Here is a 25,819-nt window from a genome sequence, read left to right as displayed (position 1 = left end):
ACCTTAGATATATTTTATCACTGTCCTTTTTAAAGAAGAGTCTAAACTTTTGATTGACATTTTACACCTTCTTTTTAAATATTAAGATCGCCAACTAAAAAAAAAAGGAATATCATTTCGTTATGCCCCACTCTCCCCTACATAAAATATTACTACACCTAAATTAAATATTCTATAAAAATTTATAATACAATTCTTTATAGAAAAAAGAAATCTCAATTCTCAATCTGTCTTGATCGCGTCCAATTGAATTTGATTTTATTAAAGACTAAAAATGGACAATACTAATGTATGTATCTTTTTGATAATAGTAATAAATAAAATCACATTTCCTTACCGAAAACCTTGATTTGCTGCAAATAAATTAAAACACCTGGTATTAAAAGAGACACTTATAAAAGTAATTAATTTAAAATAGCTTCCAACTAACAAAACCCACGCTTATGACATACATTGAAAAACAAACTCAAATGATGTTCCATCAGTCAATGTCAACAACGTCATTTCTGTCAATTTTGCTAAGCAAGGTTCCGATATAAGCCACATATATTATGTGACTGCTGGCCACATTACGATATTTTCCATAAAAACTGGATTTTAAAGTTATAATAATATAATTTTACCTATTTTTCACACCCTTCAGCATGGGAAAATAACAACTAATCTAAATAAATGCTTGATTCCTGGATGTGGGAGCTTTAATGAAACATGAATCGTTCATTGACTAAATTAAACCGACCGTAAAATGCCTGGGTGATCAATCAAGAGCGGCGAATTTAAATTGTATTCATCAAATTTAAATGGTTGTGCATGCATAACATTTCGTTCATCCAATTTCGTAATTAATTTAGTTAATTGAAATTCGACCGCACACGTCCATTTAAAAAAAATAAACAAATAAAAATTCCGGAATTGAAATAATAATTAAAAATCGTCGAGGTGCACGAGCCGGCACTGGCCAAAGGTGTCGCGGCCAATCAGAAGCGGCCAGTTTGCCAGAAGCCTCTGCCAGAAGCCTCTACCACCAACCAATAAACGTGTGGTATTTTCCGCCGTTGACATTATACGGCATCGAATAGGCAGCTGAAGTCGTTTAAAAAACAGTGGAAAATCGGTTTTTTCAACAAAATATATCAAATTAAAAGTCGTGAAAAGTCACTCAGGACATTTTTTCATCCGGTTTCTGTGGGACAGCTGTAAAAATTCACGTAAGTACTCAGGCTTTTCCTAGCGTCTCGACCCGCCTAATTGCCCCCCACGTCTAAAATTTTGTTTGATGTGTGTGTGTTTAGTGTCCCGGATTTTTCCGGAAAACTTTGTAATATTGCATGCGATCTCCGATAGATTTCTGATATTGATAAAACGCGGAAAATATGCGGGGATTCCTTGTGCCAGTGTTATCGGCCAGGCATGGGCGAAAGTAAGATTATTGCTTATGCCAAGGTTCGCATTAAGGACATCAGCGGATACAAAAAAACAGTGCATAAACCCCAGTATGAACTTTTGATGTTTGATTCTTTTTTGTACGACCCCAAAGTCTGCTCCGGTTCAATCACTTTATTCTTTTTTAGGTTTAATTCGCCCTCTAAAGCAACCAAGATGACTGACAGAAAAGCCGTGATCAAGAACGCTGACATGTCCGAGGACATGCAGCAAGACGCTGTTGACTGTGCCACCCAGGCCATCGAGAAGTACAATATTGAAAAGGTAACCTTCTTTCGCCATCTAACTGTTTATTAATTATCATTATAACCCACATAGTTTTAATCGTGTAGGTTATATCAGGTTCTTTTTTTTTTGGAATTTTTATAAACCATTGTTGCTGGGTTCCTTTTTTGATTTAGTCATTATTCAATTGAATAGATTTGTCATATGTGTGAATGGAAGCAATTCACTTCCGGATCTACAAGATATTATCATTGTTTTTCCTTATTTTATAATAGACACAGTATTCACAAGTTACATAATAATGCATGTGGGCACATAATATGAATAAGTTCTTACTGTTTAATATTCTTATGCAAATATCTCAAAACTAATTAAAAAAAATTTTAAGTAATAAAAAAAGCTTGACAGTCATTTTACAGAACTAGAATTTTAAACTCAGAAATAGAGCTAGAATAGTGTGGTCTATAGTAAAAGAGTTGAGAGAGAAGAATGATGTTTTAAAACCCATCCACTGATTGAAATATTCTAAATGAATTTTACTGTACTCTTGCTAGAAAACTAACTAAGGATCTTTTTTTTTTTTTTTTTTTTTTTTTTTTTTTTTTTTTTTTTTTTTATTATTCAATCAATATATGGGAAACCCCATTTTACCAAAGATTTGGTTACAATATTAAATAAAGTAAAAGGTGTATAATTAACATAATAAAAGTAGTATCACGAACATAATTAGACAGTCTTCAAAACATATACACAAGAAATAAACACAATAAGAAAATAAATTAAAATATTTGACCCAGTTGACCAATAAATCCAGAGAGTGACCTTGCAAATGGATCAAGTTCAGGGTGAGAGTTAAATAGGCAAGACTAGGACAGATTGGAGAATGTAAAGAATAGTTGGAGTGACAGATTGGTAAAGCAAACGGTTCATGTCTCCTTAGGGTGTGTGCAGGGACCTTTAAATTAAAGCTGTTGATGAGAGCAGGGCAATCAATAAGCCCATGAATAACCTTATACATAAAGCTGAGGTCACTTTGAATCCCTCTAGATTCCAACAATTGAAGTCCCAATATTGCCTCCATGTCAAGTAGGTTATCCTGCATATTCAACTTGTAGGAACAGTACCGGGTAAACCTCTTTTGGACTCTTTCAAGTTGCATTTTGTGACAATTATAAAAAGGAGACCAAATGATCGAGGCATACTCTAAATGACTTCTAACTAATGAACAATACAAAGTATCTTTAAAGTAGATATAGACATGTCACGACAAGTTCGTAAAACAAAACCTAACATCTGAGAGGCCTTCCCTTCCACAAGATCACAATGTTCCCCAAATTTGAGCTGAGTATCAAAGACTACTCCTAAATCCTTTATTGAGTCAACAGAACTAAGTACTATGTCATCAATAGTGTATATATTATTCATTTTATTTTTAAGTCTAGAGAATCCAATTGAGTAGCACTTATTTATATTTAAAGAGAGATCATTCATATTAGTCCACTTTACAAAAGAAGTAAGATTGTGTTGTAAGATATCACAGTCAGTTAAACACGTTACAAAGTCAGTTAGAAATAAATCAAAAAGCAATGGGGAACAGTGTCCCCCTTGAGGAACTCCAGAAGTCACCAAGATACTTCCAGATTCAGAATCTCCAATCCTAACACGCTGCTCACGACCCAGCAGCATGCTTCTAAACCACCTTAGGGATCTTTCACTAAAGCCAAGGGAACTAAGTTTTGCTAGTAATAACTCATGATTGACCCTGTCGAAGGCCTTCGAGAAGTCAGTATAAATTGAATCCACTTGATAACCAATTCTCGAAGGCCTCCAGCAAGGCAACCTCATATAAAACAAGATTAGTAGAGGTAGATCTACCACTAATGAACCCATGCTGCCTCTCATCAAACATCCCCTTGCACGCCCACCTAAGCTGATCACATATAATCATCCAAAATCTTGGGAACAGCAGACTGCCTTGAGATGCTTCTATAGTTCTCAATGCGATCCCTCTCTCCAGACTTATACACAGGGATTATATAGCTTAATTTCCATATATTTGGAAGCTCACCCTCTGATATAGATCTATTAAACAACAAAAACAAAGGAAGTGATATACTATATTTAAGTCTGCTTAACATGTACTCAGGTATCTTATCAGGTCCACAGGAAAGTTTATTAAGGTAATTTAGAGAGTTTATCAAATATCTGAGACAAGCCAATATCACAAATAGAAAAATCAAGCCTATTCTCTTAACTAAAATTGGGAGTTCTTACATTACTGTTGCAATAAAGATTAGAAAAAAATTAGCAAATAAATCAGCTATATCTTTACTATTATCTGCACTTTTGTTATTATAAAACATACAGGTAGGTAGATTGTGAGATTTTCTTTGCTGGTTAACAAATGACCAGAACTTTTTAGGGTTATCAGTAATATTGCTTTCAGTGTTAATTAAATAGTTGTTATAATCTTGTCTGGCCAAAATCTTACATTCAGACCGCATTGCAGCAAATAATTACCGCTTATTCTATATTGTTGGTGTGCTTGCTTTTTCACATCAACAATTCGTGATCTTATCCCTGACATTGATCCATTGATGTTCTACAAAATTCTAATGTAGGAGAAACATTTGTTTTATTTAATACTGATGTGATTGAACTTAGAGACATTGTTAAAGGAATAAAATGCATAACCCCCGGGAATTGATGAAATACCTTTAAAAATTATTATGAAGATATTTTAAACCGTTTGGCTAATGCTATTAATAATTGTTTTGATTTGGGAGTCTTTCCAGAAATTTTGAAGACTGCAATAGTGATCCGATTGCACAAAATCAGATCCTATATATAGAATCTTTAGAACTTTAGACCTATATCTTTGGTGTCTATTCTATCAAAAATAATAGAAAAAGTAGTAAAAAAGATATGGATCTATTTTTGGAAAAAAATAATTTTTTAAATACTTGCCAATGTGGGTTTCAAATCAAAGCAATTATTTCCATCAACATCATAACAATGTATAGGAATAGTCAATAAAAAACTACAATGCTAATAAAAATTTTACTCAATTTAGTCAATAAATATAAAATTAAAGAACTCTGTCAACGAGTAAAAAGGACAATCAGCTAACATGGTCCTAAGAGCTTTCTTAAAAGTTGGAAGTCTTACCTCTCTTTATTTTTAACAAAAGGCGCCAAGGATGCCTTAGCTTTTCTGGAGAATCTTTATTTTAAACTTAATAATATCCAGAAATGATTTAAAGTGGTTACAGAATTTATTTATCTTGTTTAATGTCAAATTGCACATTAGTAGTCCTACTAGGATTACTGCTAGTTCCTCTTCTGGACTCAATTATCTTTGTTCAAACCTACATACATCAGTTGTAGATTGTAAAGTAGTTAGTGCAGATCTCTAAGATCAGGAGGCAATCATTGCTTCTGTAGCCTTAGATTCTTTTATTCCCTCTAAAAGGAATAACCTCTTCAGTCCCAAGGAATTGTTTTACTTTTTTTTTGTGAAACTTTTAATAAAATAGGTTTATTAGGATTTAAAAAAAGCAAAAAAAAAATTACTACAGAAAAAAATATGACATGTCCAGTATTTTGGACAATTATTGGACTTAAGTCTCTAATTATGAAACTCAAAAAAACATTGCCTCTCTGGAGAAATGCATAAATAAAGCTTACATTTCACACAAAAAAATCTTGTTTTCTTTGTACAGCCTTGATTACGGCAGCGCATATAGGAATTTTTGTTATTAACACTGCATATTGGTACATGTTCATTACCAGTGGTCCTGACATCTCATGGTGGCATCTCCGACTTCTTGCATTTTTTAGCAGGTTGACTTGTTTCTTCATCTAATGAAGAAGTTGGATCTTGAAAACCTTTTGCTTGTGCCCCAAGGGCAAGAGATTTCCCGATATACAGTTTAAATTCAAGTAAATCCATGATAGAGTTTTTTCTATCGCCACGAGCGAAGCAGTCTTGGCGGTATTCAACCCACGAATTTGTAATTGCCAAGTCCACAAAATGCCAGAAAACTCTTACCGGCCATTTTTTTGTTCGCATACAAATGCGATAGTAAGATATTAGTCTATCACACATGTCCACTCCTCCCATAGAATGGTTGTAACTAGTGACAGAGTTTGGACATGAAACAAGAAGGTACTTATTATTTTTCTTGTCCCATCGGCGTACTTCTGTTACTGAAGATGTTGATGCCATTGTTACTGATCTATTGTTCATCTATTTCAGAATGTTAATTTTTTTGTCTTCTCGCACAAACTCATCAAAGGAACCACGACCATTCGAGAGGAGCTCTTTATCATTTTTTATTTTGCTCCTAAGATCTCGCGGAATTCTGTTGTTCATAATTGTCCCTGTTCCCAAAATTCCTTTTGTTAGTAAATGATCAAGTAGCTTGACTGAAGTAAAGTAACGATCAAAATAAATTATGTGCCCTGGCGAGAAATCTTCTGAAAGCTTCTTTACAACAGATCCACCTATTCCCAAATTTTGATCGGGAGAACCACCTGGCCAAGTTTTTGCACCTTGATAAATCATAAAATCTAAAACCAGTCCGGAAGGTGTAGCTAAAACAAAATTTTTGAGTTCTACTGGATTTGGCTTGTTTTTAACGTACTGTCGGAGAGCAGTAGTAATCATCTGCTCGTCGATGCTCAATTCTTTACTCCTTGGTAAAGTAATACACTTTTTACGAATCGCATCGATGATTGAAGATTTGACTGCTTTACCTCATTTGAAACACTAAGATTGTTAATAACATGTAGAAAATTTCCTAATTTAGAAATACGGTCTCTAGGAAGCTGAGTAATGCAAGATATTTCAATTCCCTTCATAAAATACAACCGCAGCCGTGGAAGTCCAAAAATGCCCATTAAAATATGTATTCCAGTCAATATTCGATATTGTTTGGCTGTTGACTTTAGTGGTTTTTTTTCATTTGCTTGCATGGCACGAATATTACTTTGTTCTGATAAATTTTCCCAAAAATAATCTGGAAAGTATTCATAAAAATAGTTCAGGGGTGTCCAATACTCATGATCATCTTGTAACTGCCATTCCGAATCAAGGTAGGACGTCTTCTCGACTTTCAAAAACATTTCTTTTCCATTTTACTTCTGCGGTTTTATTTTTTGTTTGCTCCTGGAGAACCTGCTCTCTTATTCTGGATAAGGGAACATTATCGTCATCAGACTCCTCTTCAATGGTATCAGAAACCGAATGCCGGCGCCGGCTCGTCGTCTTCATTATCATTTGCCTCAATTGATTCACTGTTTTCGGCGGTGATTTCCTCATAATCATCGCTCAAGTAGAAGTCACTGTCATTTAGAATCTCTTCAAGATCTTTATCCGTCAGTGGTTGCATACCACCTTAAAAAAAATTCGAAATAATAACAACAATCAAATTTAAAATTTTTGGGTAAAAAGTAAAAACTTGAACCAAATATAGTCCCGACGTCCAAAATACTGCACAAAATCAAAAGCCGAACACTCTGTAGAGCGACGTTACATTTTCTGTACGTATATTTATTGATTTACTAAATAGTAGTCAATTTATTTGATTTTAATCAGTATTTTTGCTAATACTATATTGCTCCAAATCACGTTAAGTCGTCGTGAGCCCGTACTAATATATTTTGAAAAATGTACAGCGGGCTGGACGTGTGGACTGAAAAGGATAAATGTATGTACGGCAGAAAGTCTCCAAAATTTTTTTAAATTTAGGCTTAAAAGAGGCCATGCCTAAATCTGTAATTTCTGTAGGTAGGACAACTGTCCGGAAAAGTGAAAATTTTTAAGAATTTCACGTATTGTAAATATATTTAAGCGTTTACATCGTTATTGTACGACTGTCAATAATAATCTGCCGTGGTTATTAACACATATCTACTACTAAAGGCGACGAAGACAAAGCCGGTAGAAACTATTAACAACGTAAAAACATTGACTCTATCCCCGCTTAGAACGGATTTAAAATTAATTCAGATTGCCTTTAAGTATAGATTATTCCTATTTTTTTGATAGGTAGAGTTCATTTTATATAAAAGAAAATAAATTATTAAAAATAAATAAATTACCTAACAACAACTTATACCCAAAAATCTTCTTTGTTCCATATTAAGACTATAGACCTGTTTTACATGCAGTCACATGAACACAACAAATTTCTAGTAAATCTTACATAGGAATTTTATATTTATTTTGTTCAGTTAAAAAAGGACCATATACAATATTTAAGTATCCAGCAACACCAAGCACTAAATTCTCTGTAAGGATTTCTTTTGTACTGGTGGGCAAAATATCCTTAAATTCATATAATGACTAATTTATAATTTGACTGTTGACAAATCTTATTTACATGCACATTAAATGGCCTTCGATTATCCATACAAAGGCCCAGGTTTTTTACTTGATCTACCCATTCCAATTCAACACTGTTAATATTTAATTTACTTGGTGCTCCATTATTCAAGGTAATTTCATTTCTTGAACTTGTTTTATCAGAATTAATAAAAAGTGAGTTTTTGTCGGCCCAATCAGAGATCTTCTGTAGATCAGCATTAATTAAATCTAAGGCTTTAGGCAGGCAACTAACCAATGATGGCATCAGATAAATTTGCAAATCATCTGCACACTTGTGATACCTGCAGTAAATTGTTTTATGAATTAAGTCAGCCACAAATATTATATAGAAGTGGTCCCAACACCAACCCTTGTGGTACTCCCTAAGTTACATTTCTCCACCCAGAAGTTACCAAACCTTCATCATTGGTCAGCTTTACTGCCTGTTTCCTGTTTTGAATGTAGGTTTTAAACCACCCATTTGCCTCAATATTGTAGTGCCTTAGTTTTGCCATGAAGAGTTCGGTATTGAGAGTATCAAAGGCTTTTGTCATATCTATCAAAACAAAGGGACAACATTGTCCATTATCATCCATAATATGTCCATTATTGTTATTTTTAAAAGAGCTGTTATACACCTATAATTTGGTCTAAAGCCAGACTGAAATGTTGGGATAATGTTTCTGCTTAATAAATAATCTAGCAGTTGACCTTTTACAATTTTCTCAATTAGCTTAAGTCGATCCGTTTTTTATTTTTTTTATTGTCACCTTTGCACTTTTTCCAGTAAATATCCAAATTTCACACTTAATCGGTAATAAAGGGCAAGTTTCAATTGATATCTAAGCTTATTTAATTTGTTTTGTCCAAAGTTTATTTAACCAAATACCATGAATTTCAAATATCTGTGTTAACTAAGAGAGAAAGAAGAGGCATTGAAACGTGAAAAATAATTGTAAAAAAAAAGTTGAAATAAAATACTTAAATAAAAATAGGTACTGGAATAACAAAGGGTTTTTTCCAGATGTTTTAGGCCAATAGGAATGCAAGCTTTTAATATTTTTATAGAGATCTCATCTACCCCGATAGCATTATTTCTAATACTGTTAATTGTTTTATAAACTTTATTTTCAGAGACTAGTTTAAAATGAAATGGTTCCCCATAGATTGAGGAATTAAGAAATGTATCCAAATTATCTGGATCAATCGGTAATTGAGGTACACTTTTCAGAAAATGACTATTAACAAATGTTGGCTCCCATGTTTTAACTCTTGGTATAGAAAAAAAAACTCTTAATGGTTTAGACCCCCTTTGTTTTAGTGGTTTTAAAGGACAATAAACATCAAACAGGGATGGTATATTTTGATTGAATACTTGAATTTTTATATTTATATCATTAGAATAGATATTTATCATTAGATTAGACATTTTAATATACAAAATACTGTTTCATGATCTGTTGAAACTGGATCACATGCTACAACACCATGACTTTGGCTTTTGACGAGATTTATGTTATTTAAAATTATGAGATCAATTGAAGTTTCATTGTTGGGTGTTATTCTGGTTGGTTCCTGAATTAGCTGAGTTAGACCAAAACTTTCTAAAATATCATTAAAAAACTTAAATTCTACAGATTTGTCATATAAAAAGTTTATATTAAAATCTCCAGTACATACCAAAACATTATAATTACAAATAACCACAGCAAAAACATCATATAGGCAACTCAGAGCAGAGTATGGCACAGAAGGTGGTCTGTAAAAATCCCCATTGTTAGTAATTGTTTAATATATTAAAAACGTATCCAAAGTTGGTAAATTCCATTATTAAAATTGAGAGTATCAATGAGTGTTGACTTGAGCTTAGACTTAACATATATTGCAACTCCACCTCTGTCTTTCCGGAAAAAAATCAAAGCCATTAATTAAATGAATATCTGATAATAAATTACAATTTAACCAGGTTTCTTACAATGCAACAATGTCATAGTCAGATGTTTCAACAAAGTACCTAATGTCTGAAAATTTATTGCACACACACCAGGGATTTATATGAACCACTTTTAATGTGTGCTGGCCAGTTGATATGACCTTTGGATTTACTTTCAATGTGATCTCTGAGAACCCCTGTGGACATTTTGACTTGTAAGCATTTCTCGGGCTTCACTGTTACCATCATGTGTATGAGGCTTAAACTTAATGCTGAAAAGAGGCTTAAACTTAACGCTGAAGTTTACGGGTCACATTCTAAATTTAAAAAAAAAAAGATTGCTATGGTTAGATATGCTGTAAGGTGAACCTACTGGGAATTGGGTACATCTATGGCAAAAACAACTTACTATGCACTGGTGGAATCACATCTTCGCTATGGAATAGCTTTTTGGGACAACTGCAGTCAGTTTCTGTTTGGATCTGTGTTTGTCACTCAAAAAATGATCTGTGAGTTCCAAGAACCAATTTTTTAAACAGGAGAAAATTCTGACTTCGATTTGCTTATTATTGAGACAATATCTTTAATACATAAAAAAAAGAAAAATGTGCACATACCCATCTTTATGAAATTAGGAACCAGAACCATATTTCTCTACCTATTCCAAGATCAAGCTGGACAAAAACTTCAATAATTTTCAAAAGCATAAAAATATATAATAGGCTGCCTGTGGAACATTCCAAGAAACAAAAATTTCAGAAGGTCAGTGAGGGATTGGTTGTCTGAAAAAGTTATTATACCATGGATTAATATTTTAATGATTGGAGATTAGATTAAATTACTACTTTTTAAATATTGATAGTTTGTATGTTTATGTCAGCAATTTTTTTTTGCCCAATATTATGTCATATAAAAAACTTTGTCCATGGAATATTTTATTTTTATGACAATGAAGCATAATTTGATTTGATATCTCATAAAATAATATCAGCAATCATCTTAAAACCTAATTATCATATAGTATTTGAAGGAAAAACAATAGAATGGGACTAAAGGTTTAATTCCTGATGGAAAATGCAACCATAACTTTCTATTTCATAATTAATTTTACTGCAGCACTCTGCCTTATTGTTAAATATTAGGGTTCAAGCAGAATAAATCAGAACACTTCCAATAAACCAGACAAAAAATGTATTTCAAATAAACTTAAACTACGCGTTACAAAGAATGAAAAACGGAATCGAAAGACTTAAGAGCAATGCTATTGCTTCGCTGAAGTCTCTCTGTCTACTACTTAACTCACTATCTAAATTACCGAAAAGAGAAAGGCGACCCTTATTTCGCCTAACGAAATGCCAGATGGTCTCGCATATGGAAACACTTAACAAAACAAACAAAAATAAAGGTCTTTTCCGTTCTTAGAATCCAATAAGCTTAAGGACCAGTAAAGTGCCAATAAATTTTAAAAACATTCAAAATACCTAAATGGTCATAAAATTCAACACTCCCACTTAATTTGAATGTTATCAATTACAACAAATTTAATTTACACCGTAAATTACAGAACTGCTGCTTAGCTATAGCTTTTGTAAAAATATCGGCTAACTGTTCTTTGGTCTCTATATATTCTAACTCTATTTGCTTATTATTAATTAGATCACGAACAAAGTGATACCTAACATCAATATGCTTCGATCGTTTATGATATTCGGAATTAGAACCTAACCTAATAGCTGCCTGGTTGTCAACAAACAATTTTACTGTTTTAGTTGTAATTTTAAGCTCATTTAAAAAACAATGCAACCAAACAGCTTCTTTTGCACAATGAGAGAGCGCTATATACTCAGACTCAGCAGTGGAAAGTGAAACAGCATTTTGTCTCTGACTTGACCAAGATATAGGAGCGCCATTAAACATAAAAACAAAGCCACTTCTTGATCTTCGCGTTTCTATGCAGCCTGCATAGTCAGCGTCAGTAAAACCTTGCAGAGTCAAACTCCCACTATTTCCAAAAACTATACCCAAGCTTAATGTACCCTTTAAGTAACGCAAAATTTTCTTAACATATTCCCAGTGCACTTGCTCATAAGAATCTAGAAACATGCTTGCATAATTTACCGCGAATTCTATGTCTGGGCGAGTAACCCTAGCTGCAAATAATAATGACCCTACTGCTTCCCGATAAGGTATATTGTCTTTCGACCTACCACTGCCTTGTCCTTTCTTAAGGTAATTACCTGGTTCTACTGGTATATGCGATACTTTTGCATCTCTCATGTTAAACCTATCTAATAACTTATTAACATAGCTTGATTGACTTATCTTTAATAAACGCTTATTTCGGTCGCGCAATATCTCTAGCCCTACAAAGTCATTTGCCTCATCTACCGTTATTTTAAAATTATCTTTTAAATAGGTCAAAACTGTATCGATCGCATTCATACTTTCGCAAACTAATAATCCATCATCTACGTACAAAGCTAAATATACAGTGTGATTACTTACATAGCCTAGGAAAACGCACTTGTCACTTTCGATGTTTTGAAAATTAAACTTATTCAAAAAACTCACGAACTTCTCGTTCCAGCATCGAGGCGACTGCTTCAAACCATATAAACTGCGATGCAATCTGTACACAGCGTCGGGGTTGGCTTCGTCTATGAGACCAGGGGGCTGCTGTAGGTAGATCTCCTCCTGAAGTTCGCCATATAAAAACGCTGTTTTTACATCGAACTTCATCAGCTCGTAGTCCCTCTCGGCTGCCATTGCTAAAAGTAACCTAATCGACTCGTACCTAACTACCGGAGCATAGGTGTCAGCGTAGTTGATTCCCTCGCGTTGCGAGTAGCCTTTCGCAACAAGTCGTGCTTTGTATCTTTTAGCAGTACCTGCGGGATCTGTTTTTATTGCATAGACCCATTTACAGCCGATTTTCCGTTTCCCTTCGGGTAATGAACACATGCTCCAGGTTTTGCTTTCTTCCAGTGCCTGGATCTCCTCGTTCATAGCTCGTTGCCATAAATTAGCTTGATTACTTGTTATGGCTTCATTGTACGTAATGGGCACATTCTCGGCGTAATAAGCAACTGGTATCAGGCAACTGATATCAGGGGCTTTCAGAGTTGTTCTATCACGGAGTCTCCGCTCTTCGTGATTATCGTGCGCTAGCTGTTGCTGTGGCTGTGGTTGCGGCAGCTCTTGGACATTCACAATGGCTTCCTCTGGCTCCTCCTCCAAGCTAAAATCTAGGTTAGAAACAAAACTGCTAGTTTTACGATCGCCTTGATAATAAAGTGCCTTATTTTCATTAAAATCTACATCGCTGCTTATGTAGACTTTGCTTGTTGCACTGTCCCATAATCGGTAATTAGTAGAGTCACCATCATAACCAATAAAAATTACCTTTTTGCTTTTAGGGTCCATTTTATGGCGCTTTTCTTTCGGGATGTTTATGAATGCCTCAGACTCAAATACTCGAAGATGATTTATTTGGGGTTTACGACCGAACCATTTCTCGAAAGGGGTTTCCTTTTCAGCCGAATTCAAAACTATTCTATTTAAAATATAACACGCGGTGTTAATTGCTTCCGGCCAAAGATTACTAGGGACCTGCTTTCCCAAAAGAATTGACCTGGCACTTTCTACAATTGTCCTAATTTCACGCTCGGCCCGACCGTTTTGTTCATGAATATAGGGTGAAGACAGTTCATGCACAATACCTTTGCTAGTTAGGTAATTCTTAAATTCGTTTGACCTATATTCTGTCCCATTATCACTTCGCAACACTTTTATATTTTTCCCGAGCTGCGTTGACACAAAAGCTTCAAATTCGCGGAATTTGCTGAACACTTCAGATTTGTGTCGCAAAAAATATACTTTACGAAAACTGGTGCACTCGTCTTTAAATATCAAAAAGTACCTAGATCCGCGTGGCGAATCGACATTTACCGGTCCACAAACGTCCGTGTGTACTTTTTCACCAGGCCCGTAATTACTCAGTTTTCTTTTAATACTGGGATGGGACTTACGAGACTGCTTACCGACGACACAGGCCTCACAGAAAATATCGGTTTCATCAGTTTTGATATCACACACGTTGAGCTCCTTGCACGTATTTTTCACCGCACGCATATTTGCGTGTACCATACGCTCATGCCAGAGCTTCGCTTGGTTCAATGAAGTAACAGCACTATATGCTTGAGCGGGATCACACGTAGCCGGCATTTTTACTGTAAAATGCATACGGTACAATGTCTTGTAACGCACACCTAAAGCAGTTACTTTTCCGGCACTATCCCGAACTTCACATTTTTCCTTGAACGCGTGGAAAGAATAGTTCTTGTTGCTTATCACTCCGATTGAAAAGAGGTTGCGTTTTAACCCTGGTACAAGCAAGACATTCTGAAGCTCCCGTGTCTGAACTCTGCCGAATAGCAGCTCTTGAATGACAACTGTACCTTTACCAGTAGCTGCTAATATTTCGTCATCTGCCACTTTGACGAAATGCTCACTAGTAACATCCTCAAGCTTCGTGAAGTAGTCCCTTCGGTACGTCATGTGCATGCTGGCACCGGAGTCAGCAATCCACACATCACTGTCTTCATCTGTGGTGTGTGAATAAAGAGCCACGACGTCGCACATAAAAGCTGATGCTGTGGGCCCGTCCCTGTTGTCGTGTACTCCTTTCTTTTTGGGACACTCCCGCACCCAATGACCTTTTTCTTTACAAAAAGCACATTTGGTTCTTTTCTTTAAATCTTGGATGTTTTGCCTGCTGTTTTTTTTATGCTGACTACGTTGTCCATTTATGGAAGCTTTTTGTACTTGAAGTGCAAGTGCTGAAACATTCACTTCGTTTTCGAAAAACCGCTTATCCTCTTTAATAAGACGAGCAATTAAGTTTGCCTTTTTCTTTTCGGCCTCGGGCGTGCAATCCCAAGCCATTCTGAACAAAGAAAACCTGCTAGGCAAACTGCTTAATATCTTAGATATAATTGCTGTATCAGAAGGTTTTTCGCCTGCATCTTCAAGCTTCTTGCAAATGCTTTCTAGCTTTTCTATCTGAATAGCAACTGACTCACCTTCGTTCATGCGAAATGCGTAAAAATGCTCCCATGCACTTTGTTTTGCATCTATGCTTGTGTCACCATAAAGAATCTGCAATTTTTCCCAAATTTGCTGGGGCTTACTGCAATTAATTAAATTTGGGTGCAAATTCTTATCCACTGAGCTTAGTAGAATCACCGCAGCTTGCGACGACTTTTTCATCCATATTTTCCACTCATCAGCTTTCGTTGCTTGGTTGGGTTCTGTTTCGGTGCCATTCACAAAACCTGTAAGCTCCTTTGCTTGTAAAAGGAACGTTATTCCAAACTTCCACATGGAGTAATTTGAGCCGTCCAGTTTTGTGAGTTCTAAAATTTCCTTGTCAGCCATGATAAGTGAAAAGTTAGTCCAAAACACCCGAAAATAACGAAAACTTCAAACACGCGCGGTCGCGACCGTTTTAATCAAAAAACAACTTTTATTGGTTTGCGCAGTGGAAGCGTGCTGGGCCCATAACCTGTTAAATATTAGGGTTCAAGCAGAATAAATCAGAACACTTCCAATAAACCAGACAAAAATGTATTTCAAATAAACTTAAACTACGCGTTACAAAGAATGAAAAACGGAATCGAAAGACTTAAGAGCAATGCTATTGCTTCGCTGAAGTCTCTCTGTCTACTACTTAACTCACTATCTAAATTACCGAAAAGAGAAAGGCGACCCTTATTTCGCCTAACGAAATGCCAGATGGTCTCGCATATGGAAACACTTAACAAAACAAACAAAAATAAAGGTCTTTTCCGTTCTTAGAATCCAATAAGCTTAAGGACCAGTAAAGTGCCAATAAATTTTAAAAACATTCAAAATACCTAAATGGTCATAAAATTCAACACTTATCCCTTCTAATAAATACAGTTTCAATTAGCTTTTATGAAAATGACTAAGAATTTTTTACCTTAAAAGTTCTATATTCCAAGCTTCTCGGAATTTTCTTACAAATCTGACAAATTAATCTGGAACCACTTTATCATACACATAGACTAGTTGGCTTACTGTTGTAAATACATTAATAATTACCATAATTTCTGTCTTATGGTAAAATTCACTCAGTCTCAAAATACCAAAATTTATATAATTATCTTTCATACTTTAGTACTTCATACTAAAGTACCTTATTTGAAGAAGTACCATCCATCATCTTAATCTTAGACGGATAATTACACGATAATTTTTCTTAATATCAATAATTTATTACTTGTTAGCTCTAATTGGTCTGCACTTAAAAGCTCTTAATCAAGAACTGTTCTGACTAAGTTTTATGCACTTCTTTTTTGCATTTTGCACAATAAATAACTTGGTTGGTATACAATCTTCTATTTTTTTTTCAGGATATTGCAGCATACATTAAGAAAGAATTTGATAAGAAATACAACCCGACCTGGCATTGTATTGTGGGCCGAAACTTTGGTTCATATGTAACACACGAGACGCGTCACTTCATTTACTTCTACCTTGGGCAGGTAAGATGGGTGTTGTACCCCAATAGGTGCTTTTACCAGAATTTATATTATATTTTCCTTGCAGGTGGCAATACTTCTGTTTAAGAGTGGATAAGTGGTCAAAATGAAGCCAGAAAAAAATCTCATTCCCACCTAATCCCACTTCCCTCAGTATTCTACTTTATAATTAATGCCCCTCCCTAGATTGACTGTTTTTTTTTTCTTTTAAATTTATGATCTGTGAAAGTTGCCAGATTATTTTGTATATGAACGGTACCCTTGTCACATATTTCTGAGCTAAATTCTAACTGTGCTGGGCATTTCTATATGTTAGAAATTTTTTCATAAAATATGGGTATATTGTAGCTCAGAAATCTGTTGAAATGAATGTGTTTTTTATTTAGCTATAAATAACAGTTTTTTGAATAAATTTATTTTGTTGATATGATTTTTTGTTTTTATTTTGTTTGAATGCATTAGCACAAATTGAGTAAAAAATAGTTTAGTTTTTATGCCGTTGTTAATTGTTAAGCAGATAATAGTAAAAAAAGAAAGATCAATCAAGGTAAAACTTACGCACAAACTGGAGTTGTACCCTGAGAATTTCACACTGTCCGAAGTGCTTTATTTTATTTTCTCGAACAAATCCGTCTGTTGAAAAATAAATCCCTTTCGCCCTTATAGCTAACAAAATATGTGGTTTTTGAAGGATAGATGTTAAGTATTGATCCTATAAAATGTGTTAAAAAAAATGATAACTGTCTTAGCTGGTAACGGTTAGGAAATGATAGCAAAACGAAGTGATTTTTCTCCAAATAAAAAATCGTTTCATTTTGTTCATTATCGAATTACAATTAAATGATTGTTAAGTGTGTAAAAAGTCAATCTTGATATACTCAAATCTACTTAATTTAAATAAAAAAATATATTATGCTACTTTGTAGCCTATATAAGTTCCACTCTTGTTTTTGTATTGAATAAATAATGATTTGATCTCAAACAATGCATCTTTTAAGCTCAAAAAAAATGTCGCTTGAAAAATGTAGAACTTAATAAAAACTTCGTTGTCTTTAAGTTTGGAGCTTTTAGTAGTGTTTTCCTTTTTGATGTGATATTTGATTCGAACAAGGCTAATTTCTTGATGTTTAAATTTGTCTTTCTTAATGTACTTGAAGAATATAATAGTTAATAAGTATGTGTTTGTTTTTTTTTTATAAGCCTTTTATTATTATAAATTTATACCTACAATAAAATCTAAACTAAATTGAATTAGTTGCTCAGTAGTACGGCATGCAATACCGGGATCCCGCATCAAATCCTTATTATGCGGATCCCGTTATGATATATCAATCATTATCATAGTAGGTTTCAAATAATAAACATTGTTATATATTTGCTCTCTGATAAATGATAATATTTCGTTGTTTTTAGTTTAATTAATAACAATTTTTTTAAGTAACAAGTGTTCCTAGTGTACTTGGATCATTTTGTGCCAAAAACTGTAAGTGTTGGATACTTCTTATGTACGTAAATTGCAATAAAACAAATTTTGCTCGCACCATTATTCAAAAGTCCCGGAGCGTGTCCTTTACTAATACAGCAAGGTCGTTGGTAACAGTCGCAGAGAGGCCTACTATATCACGGCTTGGCCGGAATATTATCTCACTTACTCAAGGATGTCTATTAGCAATCAGCAAATTTTTGATTTATTGTTAGAAGTAAAACAACAAAATACTGACATTAAGGCCGATATTCATGGGATAAAGAGGGACCTGGGGGAATACTGTGTAAGACTACAGGAGTTGGAAGGTAAAATTGCTGAGTTGGAAAGTGAAATTTTGAATTGCAAGGCAAGGTTCAGACGTTGTGAAGAAGCAGGAAAGATAAATCAGGTTGTAATATTTGGACTTAAGGAGAAGGCAGGGAGCTCATTGGAAAAGCTTGTTTTGGAAACATCTAAAAAGGTCTTACTTGTGAACATCAGCTCACAAGATATAGATAATATATACAGAATTGGAACCATAACTGAGGGACGAACCCGTCCTGTAATTGTAAGATTCCTTAGATTTTCTGTAAAGAAACAAATTTTTCAAAACCTTAGCAAACTAAAGGGTACCGGTGTTACTATATCTAACGATCTTACAGTTGAGCAGCAGCAAGATCAAAAAATCCTCTATAAATACTTCAAAATAGCCAAAAGTAAGAACTTCGAGGCAAAAATATTGAAAAATAAATTACTAGTGAACGAAAACACTTTTAGTATAACTGAACTGAAAGAAGCTACCGGGGAAACGTTCACTGACTTCTTTATAAATAAAAAACAGTTGTTTCCTAACAACAGTGCTCCTGCTACACCTAAAAGGCAGACGAAAACCTCTTGTACAATTTCTGTAAGTGACGTAGCATCACCGAAGATAATATCTCAACAAACCTCTAGAAAGGAGGTAAATTCAAAAGAGGTAGTAAACGAGAGGCACAAAGAAAGGAACAGGGGACCTGAAATTAAGAGTAAAACATTATCATCTCCCGTGACGGTAGTTTCAAGAAATACTAGGCAGTCCGGAAGAACAAACTCTACGTCTTGTCAAGGAAAGGCTTAGATAGGTAGTCCTAAATTATTTTATTAGTATTTTTGTGTAAGTAGTTTTATTTTAAACACTGTTTGTTATATGTCAATTCATTTTTATTTATTTTACTATTAATGACTTATTTTAATCAATGGCATTTAATATTTGTCATTTAAATATTCGATCCCTAGTGGCAAATTTTACTGATTTTAAAGATTTTATTCAAAACACGGAATTTCATATAGTTGGTTTGACTAAAACGTGGCTTGCACAAAATTTTGATAAAAACATCATAGGTATTGACAAGTTTACTTTTATCTCACATAATCGAACAGATAATCGTAGGGGTGGTGGCGTTGCTCTCTATGTTGGAGAACGCATAAAATATAAAATTCTGAATTCCGGCGATTTTGTATTTGTTGAATTTATGTGGGTTGAAGTTAGATATTCTAACATAGTGTATCTACTTGGAATAATATACAGATCTCCAAATGGTAACATTGGTGATTTCTTGGACTTTTTTGAAAACAGCATGTCGAACCTCTATTCTCAATACGAAAATGTTATATGTTTTGGAGACTTTAATATTAATTTGCTTCAGGCTTCTAATAATACAAAAAAGCTGGAAAATATTGCAGAAGTGTTTGAATTAACGCAAGTTATAAACGAACCTACTAGAATTACTAACCGCTCTGCATCTCTAATTGATCTTATATTTTGTAATTCAAAAATTGTTAAATCTTCTGGCGTTAGTACAGTTCAGATTGCTGATCATTTTGCCACCTATTTAGAAATAAATACTCCAAAAGAAGCATGTGAGTCGAGAACTATTAAGTATAGACCTTTAAAGAATATTAATTTAAATGATTTTAGTCGTGATTTGTCTATATGTCCTTGGGATGAAATTTTATATATGCCAAACGTGGATGATAAGTTAGAATATCTGAATTCTCTTATTTTAAACCTTTTTGATATTCATGCTCCCATAAAAACCTTTAAAACTAGCAATAAACAAAATTATGCGCCATGGATAACTGAAAATATTAAACTCATACAGAACCTACGTAACACTGCCTTAAGACGTTATAAAAAATCAAAATTACCAGCACATTTTTCTTATTACAAAGAATTGAGAAATTATACAACATGGGCTATAAGAGCTGAGAAGAGGGCTTATTTGAGGGATAAATTTTTAATTTCAACTGTGAAGGAAAAATGGGCAGAGCTGCAGAAACTTAATTTAACAGGATCAAAGAATAATAATAGAATTCCTGAACATTTAACTGAAAACCTAAACAATATAAATTCGTTTTTTGCTAATCCAACACAGGTTACTCATCCGTTAAATAATGATCTAATTCACTTTTATAGTACTCACATTAAGGAAGGTATAACAAATATATTAACTTTTGAACCGGTAGTAGAGGCAGAAGTCACTAAAATTATATATGACATTAAAAGCAAAGCTTTTGGGTCTGATCAAATAAATGCCCACCTAATTCAACTTTGTTGCCCTCGTATTATTCCTTACATCACGCATATTATTAATGTCTGCATTGAAATTGGCTATTTTCCACAGCGTTGGAAGCATGCACATGTAATTCCCTTACCTAAAGTTAATGAACCAACTGAATTTAATCATTTGCGTTCTATAAGCATTCTTCCGGCCCTGTCAAAGATCTTCGAAAAGGTACTTGAGGGTCAAGTGAGAGCATTTATTGGTGATTTTGATATCATTCCTTCAAAGCAATCTGGTTTTCGCCCAGGATTTGGCTGCTCCTCCGCAATGGCAGCTGTTACAGATGATCTGATTAAGTCATGATTAATTGACAATGTGAATATACCTTGTGTAAAACATGCCAAGAGTTTGGGATTGGAAATAGATGGTGATTTGCGGTTTCGGGAACATATAACTTCAAAATTGAAAAAAGCTTATTCAACTCTCCGTCTTATTTATTCTAGTCGTCATTTTTTACAAAAAGATATTAAATTATTGCTATGTGATTCGTTAGTGCTAAGCCATTTCAATCACTGTGATGTTATTTATGGGCCTTGTCTTGATAGTTTTGAATCTAGAAGGATTCAAAAAGTACAAAATTCATGTTTACGTTTAATTTATGGCGTCCGTAGACACGAACACATTTCACCGTTTTTACGTAAATCAAAATGGCTTAACATGTACAATCGTAGAAAACTACACATGAATACATTTTGCTTTAAAATTCTTAAAACAAAAAAACCAGGATATCTTTTTGAGAAACTTGAATTTAGAGTTGATGCTTGTAATCGACCTTTGCGTTTTAATGATAAAGTGTCCATACCTAGACATCGAAAAGAAATATTTAAAAGATCATTTTCATATTGTGCGGCTAAAACTATAAACCTATTTTCACCGTCATTTTCAAACACTTCGCTGTTGAACTTTAAAAAACGACTTAAAAAAATTCTGATTGTTGAACAAATAGGCTCTAACTGAATTATAGGGGTAAGCTTGTCTAACTGGATCTCTTAAATAGCTGTGATTTCTTGAAAAACGGGTTTTAAATTACGTGTTGAGTTATTGTATTTTTTTAATTTTTTATTTCTTGTGTTTTTGTTTGCTGTTTTTGCTTTGTGTTTCTATTTATATCTCTGTATTTCTGTTTTACATTTTAAATTTATTCTAAGTATTTTATGGTTCTATGATTTTAAATTATGTGTTTGCTTTGGCCATTATGTATTTTTGTATTTTGCATTTATTTTTAATTATGTTTATTTCAATTTTGTTACTCTACCTTATTTTGTAATGATTACCTTAGATTCTAAATATTTAAAAATGTAAAAGTTTTAATTTATTTGTGTTTGGGCTTAAGCAGTGCCTTACAACACTTCTATTGTAAGGTGTCTGAGGAGCCTTTTAGGACATATTGCATTGAAATTTCTGTATTTTTGGTTAATATTGTTGGTCCTAATAAACGAATTATTATTATATGATCGGGATTTGCGGGATTGCTTCGATACTTTTCACAGCTGTTCTCGGCGGCGAGAGATGAGCGACTCACAGAACACAAAGAGGAAATGGTCTGCTTTCTGTGCTCAGTTATTAAAACCACAGCAAGGTCAACAAAAGGTTTACATGTTCATGTTGAATCGAAACATAATATTAACGTGAAAACAAGTATCGAGTCCTCAAATGTCAACCAAGTTTTTCCATCGCCATCATCGTCGCAGTCGAAGAAAAGAAATTTAAAGGACTATTTGTCAACCAAAGATGATAATACTATGGAAAAAAGAGTGTCGCGAATGGTTGCGAGGGATGGACTACCATTTAGGGTATTTTGTACATCTTCAGATATACGCCAAATGTTCCAAGCAATGGGTTTCCAATTACCATCATCGCCCAATTCAATTCGTGCTATGGTTCTAAATTACGCCCTAAAGGTTAAATCTACAGTTATTAATGAAATACCTAAACTTAAGATATTAATTTTAAATATAGATTTTCCCTTACCATAGATGAATGGACTTCAACACAAAACCGACGATTCTTAAATGTGAATGTTCAAACATTTGCGAATGGTAGACCTCTGTTTTGGAATTTGGGGTTAGTTCGTATCATTGGGAGTATGCCAGCGGAACGTTGTATCGATATTCTAAAAGATACACTTCAAGAATTTCAATTGAATCTTGATAAGGATATTGTCGCCTTAACCAGTGATAGAGCCAGTGTTATGGTTAAACTTGGTCGCTTGATTCAACCTCTCCATCAACTTTGTTGTGCCCATGGATTACAGTTAGGAATTTTAGATGTGATCTACAAAAAAACTGTCAATATGGTTGCTTTAAATGCGGACGAGAGTGAAGCACTTTATAGTGATAGTGAATGTTCAGATGATAAGAGAGACGATAACACTGATCAGTCTGAGTTTGTTGTTAGGCTTATCATAAATGAACATATTGAAGTAGCTCCCAAGTAAGATGATCTTATTAGAAGGGTTCGAAATATTGTTCGTCTTTTTAAAAAGTCCCCACTAAAAAAATGAAGTATTGCAGAACTATGTTAGAAAAGAGTATGAAAAAGAAAACCAGCTTATATTAGATTGTAAAACAAGGTGGAATAGTTTTGCTAATATGATAGAGTCGTTTAATAAATTAAAATTATGTATTTGCAAGGCTCTTATTGACCTAGGATTGGGCTCAAATCGCGAATATTCTTTTACCCAAGAAGAATTCATAGTGTTACAAGATTTGGAACAAATATTTCAGCCAGTTGAGGTTCTTTGCCGTCAAGATAGCTCTTTATTAACAGCGGAAACAACGTTGAAGTTCACGGTTAGAAAGTTAGAAGAACTAAAGAAACTCCTGGCAAACGAGCTGGCTTCAAGAATGCGACATCGAATTTCTCAGCGACGAACTGTAATGACTCCTCTCTTAATATATCTGCACAATCCCAGTAAATATGAAAATTTGGAAGACGAAACATTTAATTTACCAACAAAATCTCAAATTCGCCAAGAACTAAAAAAACTAATTGAGAGATTATTTTATGAAAATAAAAACCATGATGAATGTAGCATCGATATAGTTTCTTCTGATGAAGATGATATGCCTCTTGCTTCTATAGCACAAAATTCAATTCAGCAAAAAGTGCTTTCATTGCAAGAAGAATTGGAGTTAAGCCTGACTTCCGAAAACGTAATATGCACTCCACCAGTTCAACCCCATACTCAATCATTAGATGCTATTGTTAAAAAAGAAATGGCATTGTATGAATCAGGAGGATCCAGCAGGGGTAAATATCTAGAACTGGCTTATGTTTGGCTTAAATCTGTAACTCCGACAAGTGTTGAGGCTGAAAGAGCTTTTTCTGCTGCTGGTTATCTTATCAATGACATACGAAGTTCCTTGTCTGACAAAAGTGTAAATATTTTATGTTTTTTGCGGAATTATTTTCAGCAGAATCAATAAACCAAATAAAAATAAATGTGTGTATGCACTTCTTGTAGCCAGTACAGTATTGATATTCCAATTTTGTTATAAGTTATAAAAATACATATTATAATATTTGTTTATGTTATGTTGTGCATCTTTGTATGTTTAAGATCAGTTTTTAATTTAAGCTATAATTAGTGCATAATTATCAAAATTTGTGTTTGTTTTCCTAGAAAGGGAATTTTCTTTGTTTCTGTAAAATAAATAATACAAACTTTATATGTGTTTTATTAATTAAATTAAAGAAAAACCTTGTAATTTATATACTACAATATATTTATGCGGGATCCCGTTAATACCGAGATCCCGCGGGATTTCTATTTTGAGTCCCGCAAATTCCGGGATTTAAAATTTATTGCGGGATTGCATGCCCTAGACAGTAGGTACTACTTAAAAATAAGGTGTTCACAATAGTAGTATAAACTGTTATTTGGGACATTTAGCAAACATCGTAAAGTAATATAGGAAAATTGGATATATTTGGGACAGTCATTCTAATTAAGAAATAGTGCATTTGAATGTTCTAAAGTATCCTTTGGGAAGGTTTAGGGCGCTTTTTTCTGCGTTTTATTTAAAGCATTTTATTGTGTTAATAATTGGATTCTGCTGCAGGCGTATAATATTTTCATGCTTTGAGGTCAAGTCAAAGTGAAAATATGCTTTATTAGTTAAAAAATGAAATTGTTAACACAGCGGGAAAAAAGGTATAAAATACAATTTAAATGGAGTAATATGCTTAATGGAGAAAAGTACCTAGGGGAGACTGGGGTCAATTGAACATGTATAAGAGCCAGGGGAGCGCAGTTTCAACAAAATTTGTAATTTTGAAATAAATACATAAAATTAAGAAAATATTTTTTTTTAACTTTATTTTCCTTTAAAGTCATGAATTGTGGCAAGTTAGTCGGCTTTGTGTTACACATCGTATATCATTGAAAACAGTATTAACTGGAGATGTTTTTAAAACTACCTGAACATCTTGATAGATTTTAGTTTTTTTTTTGCGTCAAGTTAAAGTTACCTTTCATAACTTTTTTTGCTACTTGTATTAACTTTTTGAGCTCAAAACGAATTATTTCGGTATTAAATTGTACTTGATATTGATTTTTTTAGATTCAGGATACATTACAGACTAAATACATTTTTAAAAACGTGAAAAATATGCTGAAAAAATTTAAAGATGTCAAAAGGCATAATTTTTTTGAAAATCCTGAAAATAACACAAAATAAATGATATAAAAAAACCCGAGAGTTTTAGAACACAAGTTTATTAAGAAAATATCTTCTATCTGAGCCTATCTATATGCCCACCAAGTTTGGCTAACCCTCCTCCAAACACCCTGTATATTTAGGAAGAGGATCTATACTTTTCTTGTTGGTGAGGCTTATTATTGCCCAAGTAAATTTTACTGTTCTCTCAATTTTTTTCCATTGTTTTGCAAAGGGACGTGTGTCTTTAGATAATAAACCTTTTTTTCTTTGGGTGACAGGTATTCCTTTTGTAGTTAGTGCGTTAACAATAACTTGCAAAGACTATTGTAAAACTTGTAAGTGCGAGTTTTTTTCTTAGGGAGAACAAGCAGTGCAAATTTATTCCCTTATTTTATTAAAAATTATACAGTACTACTTTTGTTTCTCTAAATTCATTGATATATGTTTCCTGGAAAATAACGTTAAAAACGAAATTATCTTTCCAACTGACCATAATCTTTTCTAAATAAAAGTTTTGTGTACAACCTTTAAAAATCCTTGAAATGAAATCTATT

At 33.7% G+C, this 25,819-nt stretch overlaps 1 protein-coding gene across 1 annotated transcript; it reads left to right on the top strand.

Annotated features, from left to right (window-relative positions):
• Positions 1-1,040: 1,040 nt before the first annotated feature.
• LOC126733470 (dynein light chain 1, cytoplasmic-like) lies at positions 1,041-16,963 on the top strand. Its single transcript, XM_050436788.1, has 4 exons — positions 1,041-1,208; positions 1,572-1,707; positions 16,405-16,536; positions 16,601-16,963. Exons 2-4 carry the CDS (start codon positions 1,600-1,602, stop codon positions 16,628-16,630), a joined length of 270 nt encoding a protein of 89 aa, XP_050292745.1. The 5' UTR covers positions 1,041-1,208; positions 1,572-1,599; the 3' UTR covers positions 16,631-16,963.
• Positions 16,964-25,819: the final 8,856 nt, after the last annotated feature.

The sequence above is a fragment of the Anthonomus grandis genome, chromosome 2 (genome assembly GCF_022605725.1).
Source record: "Anthonomus grandis grandis chromosome 2, icAntGran1.3, whole genome shotgun sequence".
NCBI lineage: Eukaryota > Metazoa > Arthropoda > Insecta > Coleoptera > Curculionidae > Anthonomus > Anthonomus grandis.
The sequence above is the reverse complement of the archived record's forward strand: the minus strand, read 5'-3'. Positions and strand labels throughout refer to the sequence as shown.

Bases quoted from the DNA above. Each gene is read 5' to 3' on its own strand.
- LOC126733470 (XM_050436788.1), top strand. From the start codon at position 1,600: ATGACTGACAGAAAAGCCGTGATCAAGAACGCTGACATGTCCGAGGAC. The intron at 1,708-16,404 runs GTAACCTTCTTT...TTTTTTTTTCAG, and splicing joins AGAAGTACAATATTGAAAAG to GATATTGCAGCATACATTAA. The intron at 16,537-16,600 runs GTAAGATGGGTG...TTTTCCTTGCAG, and splicing joins TTTACTTCTACCTTGGGCAG to GTGGCAATACTTCTGTTTAA.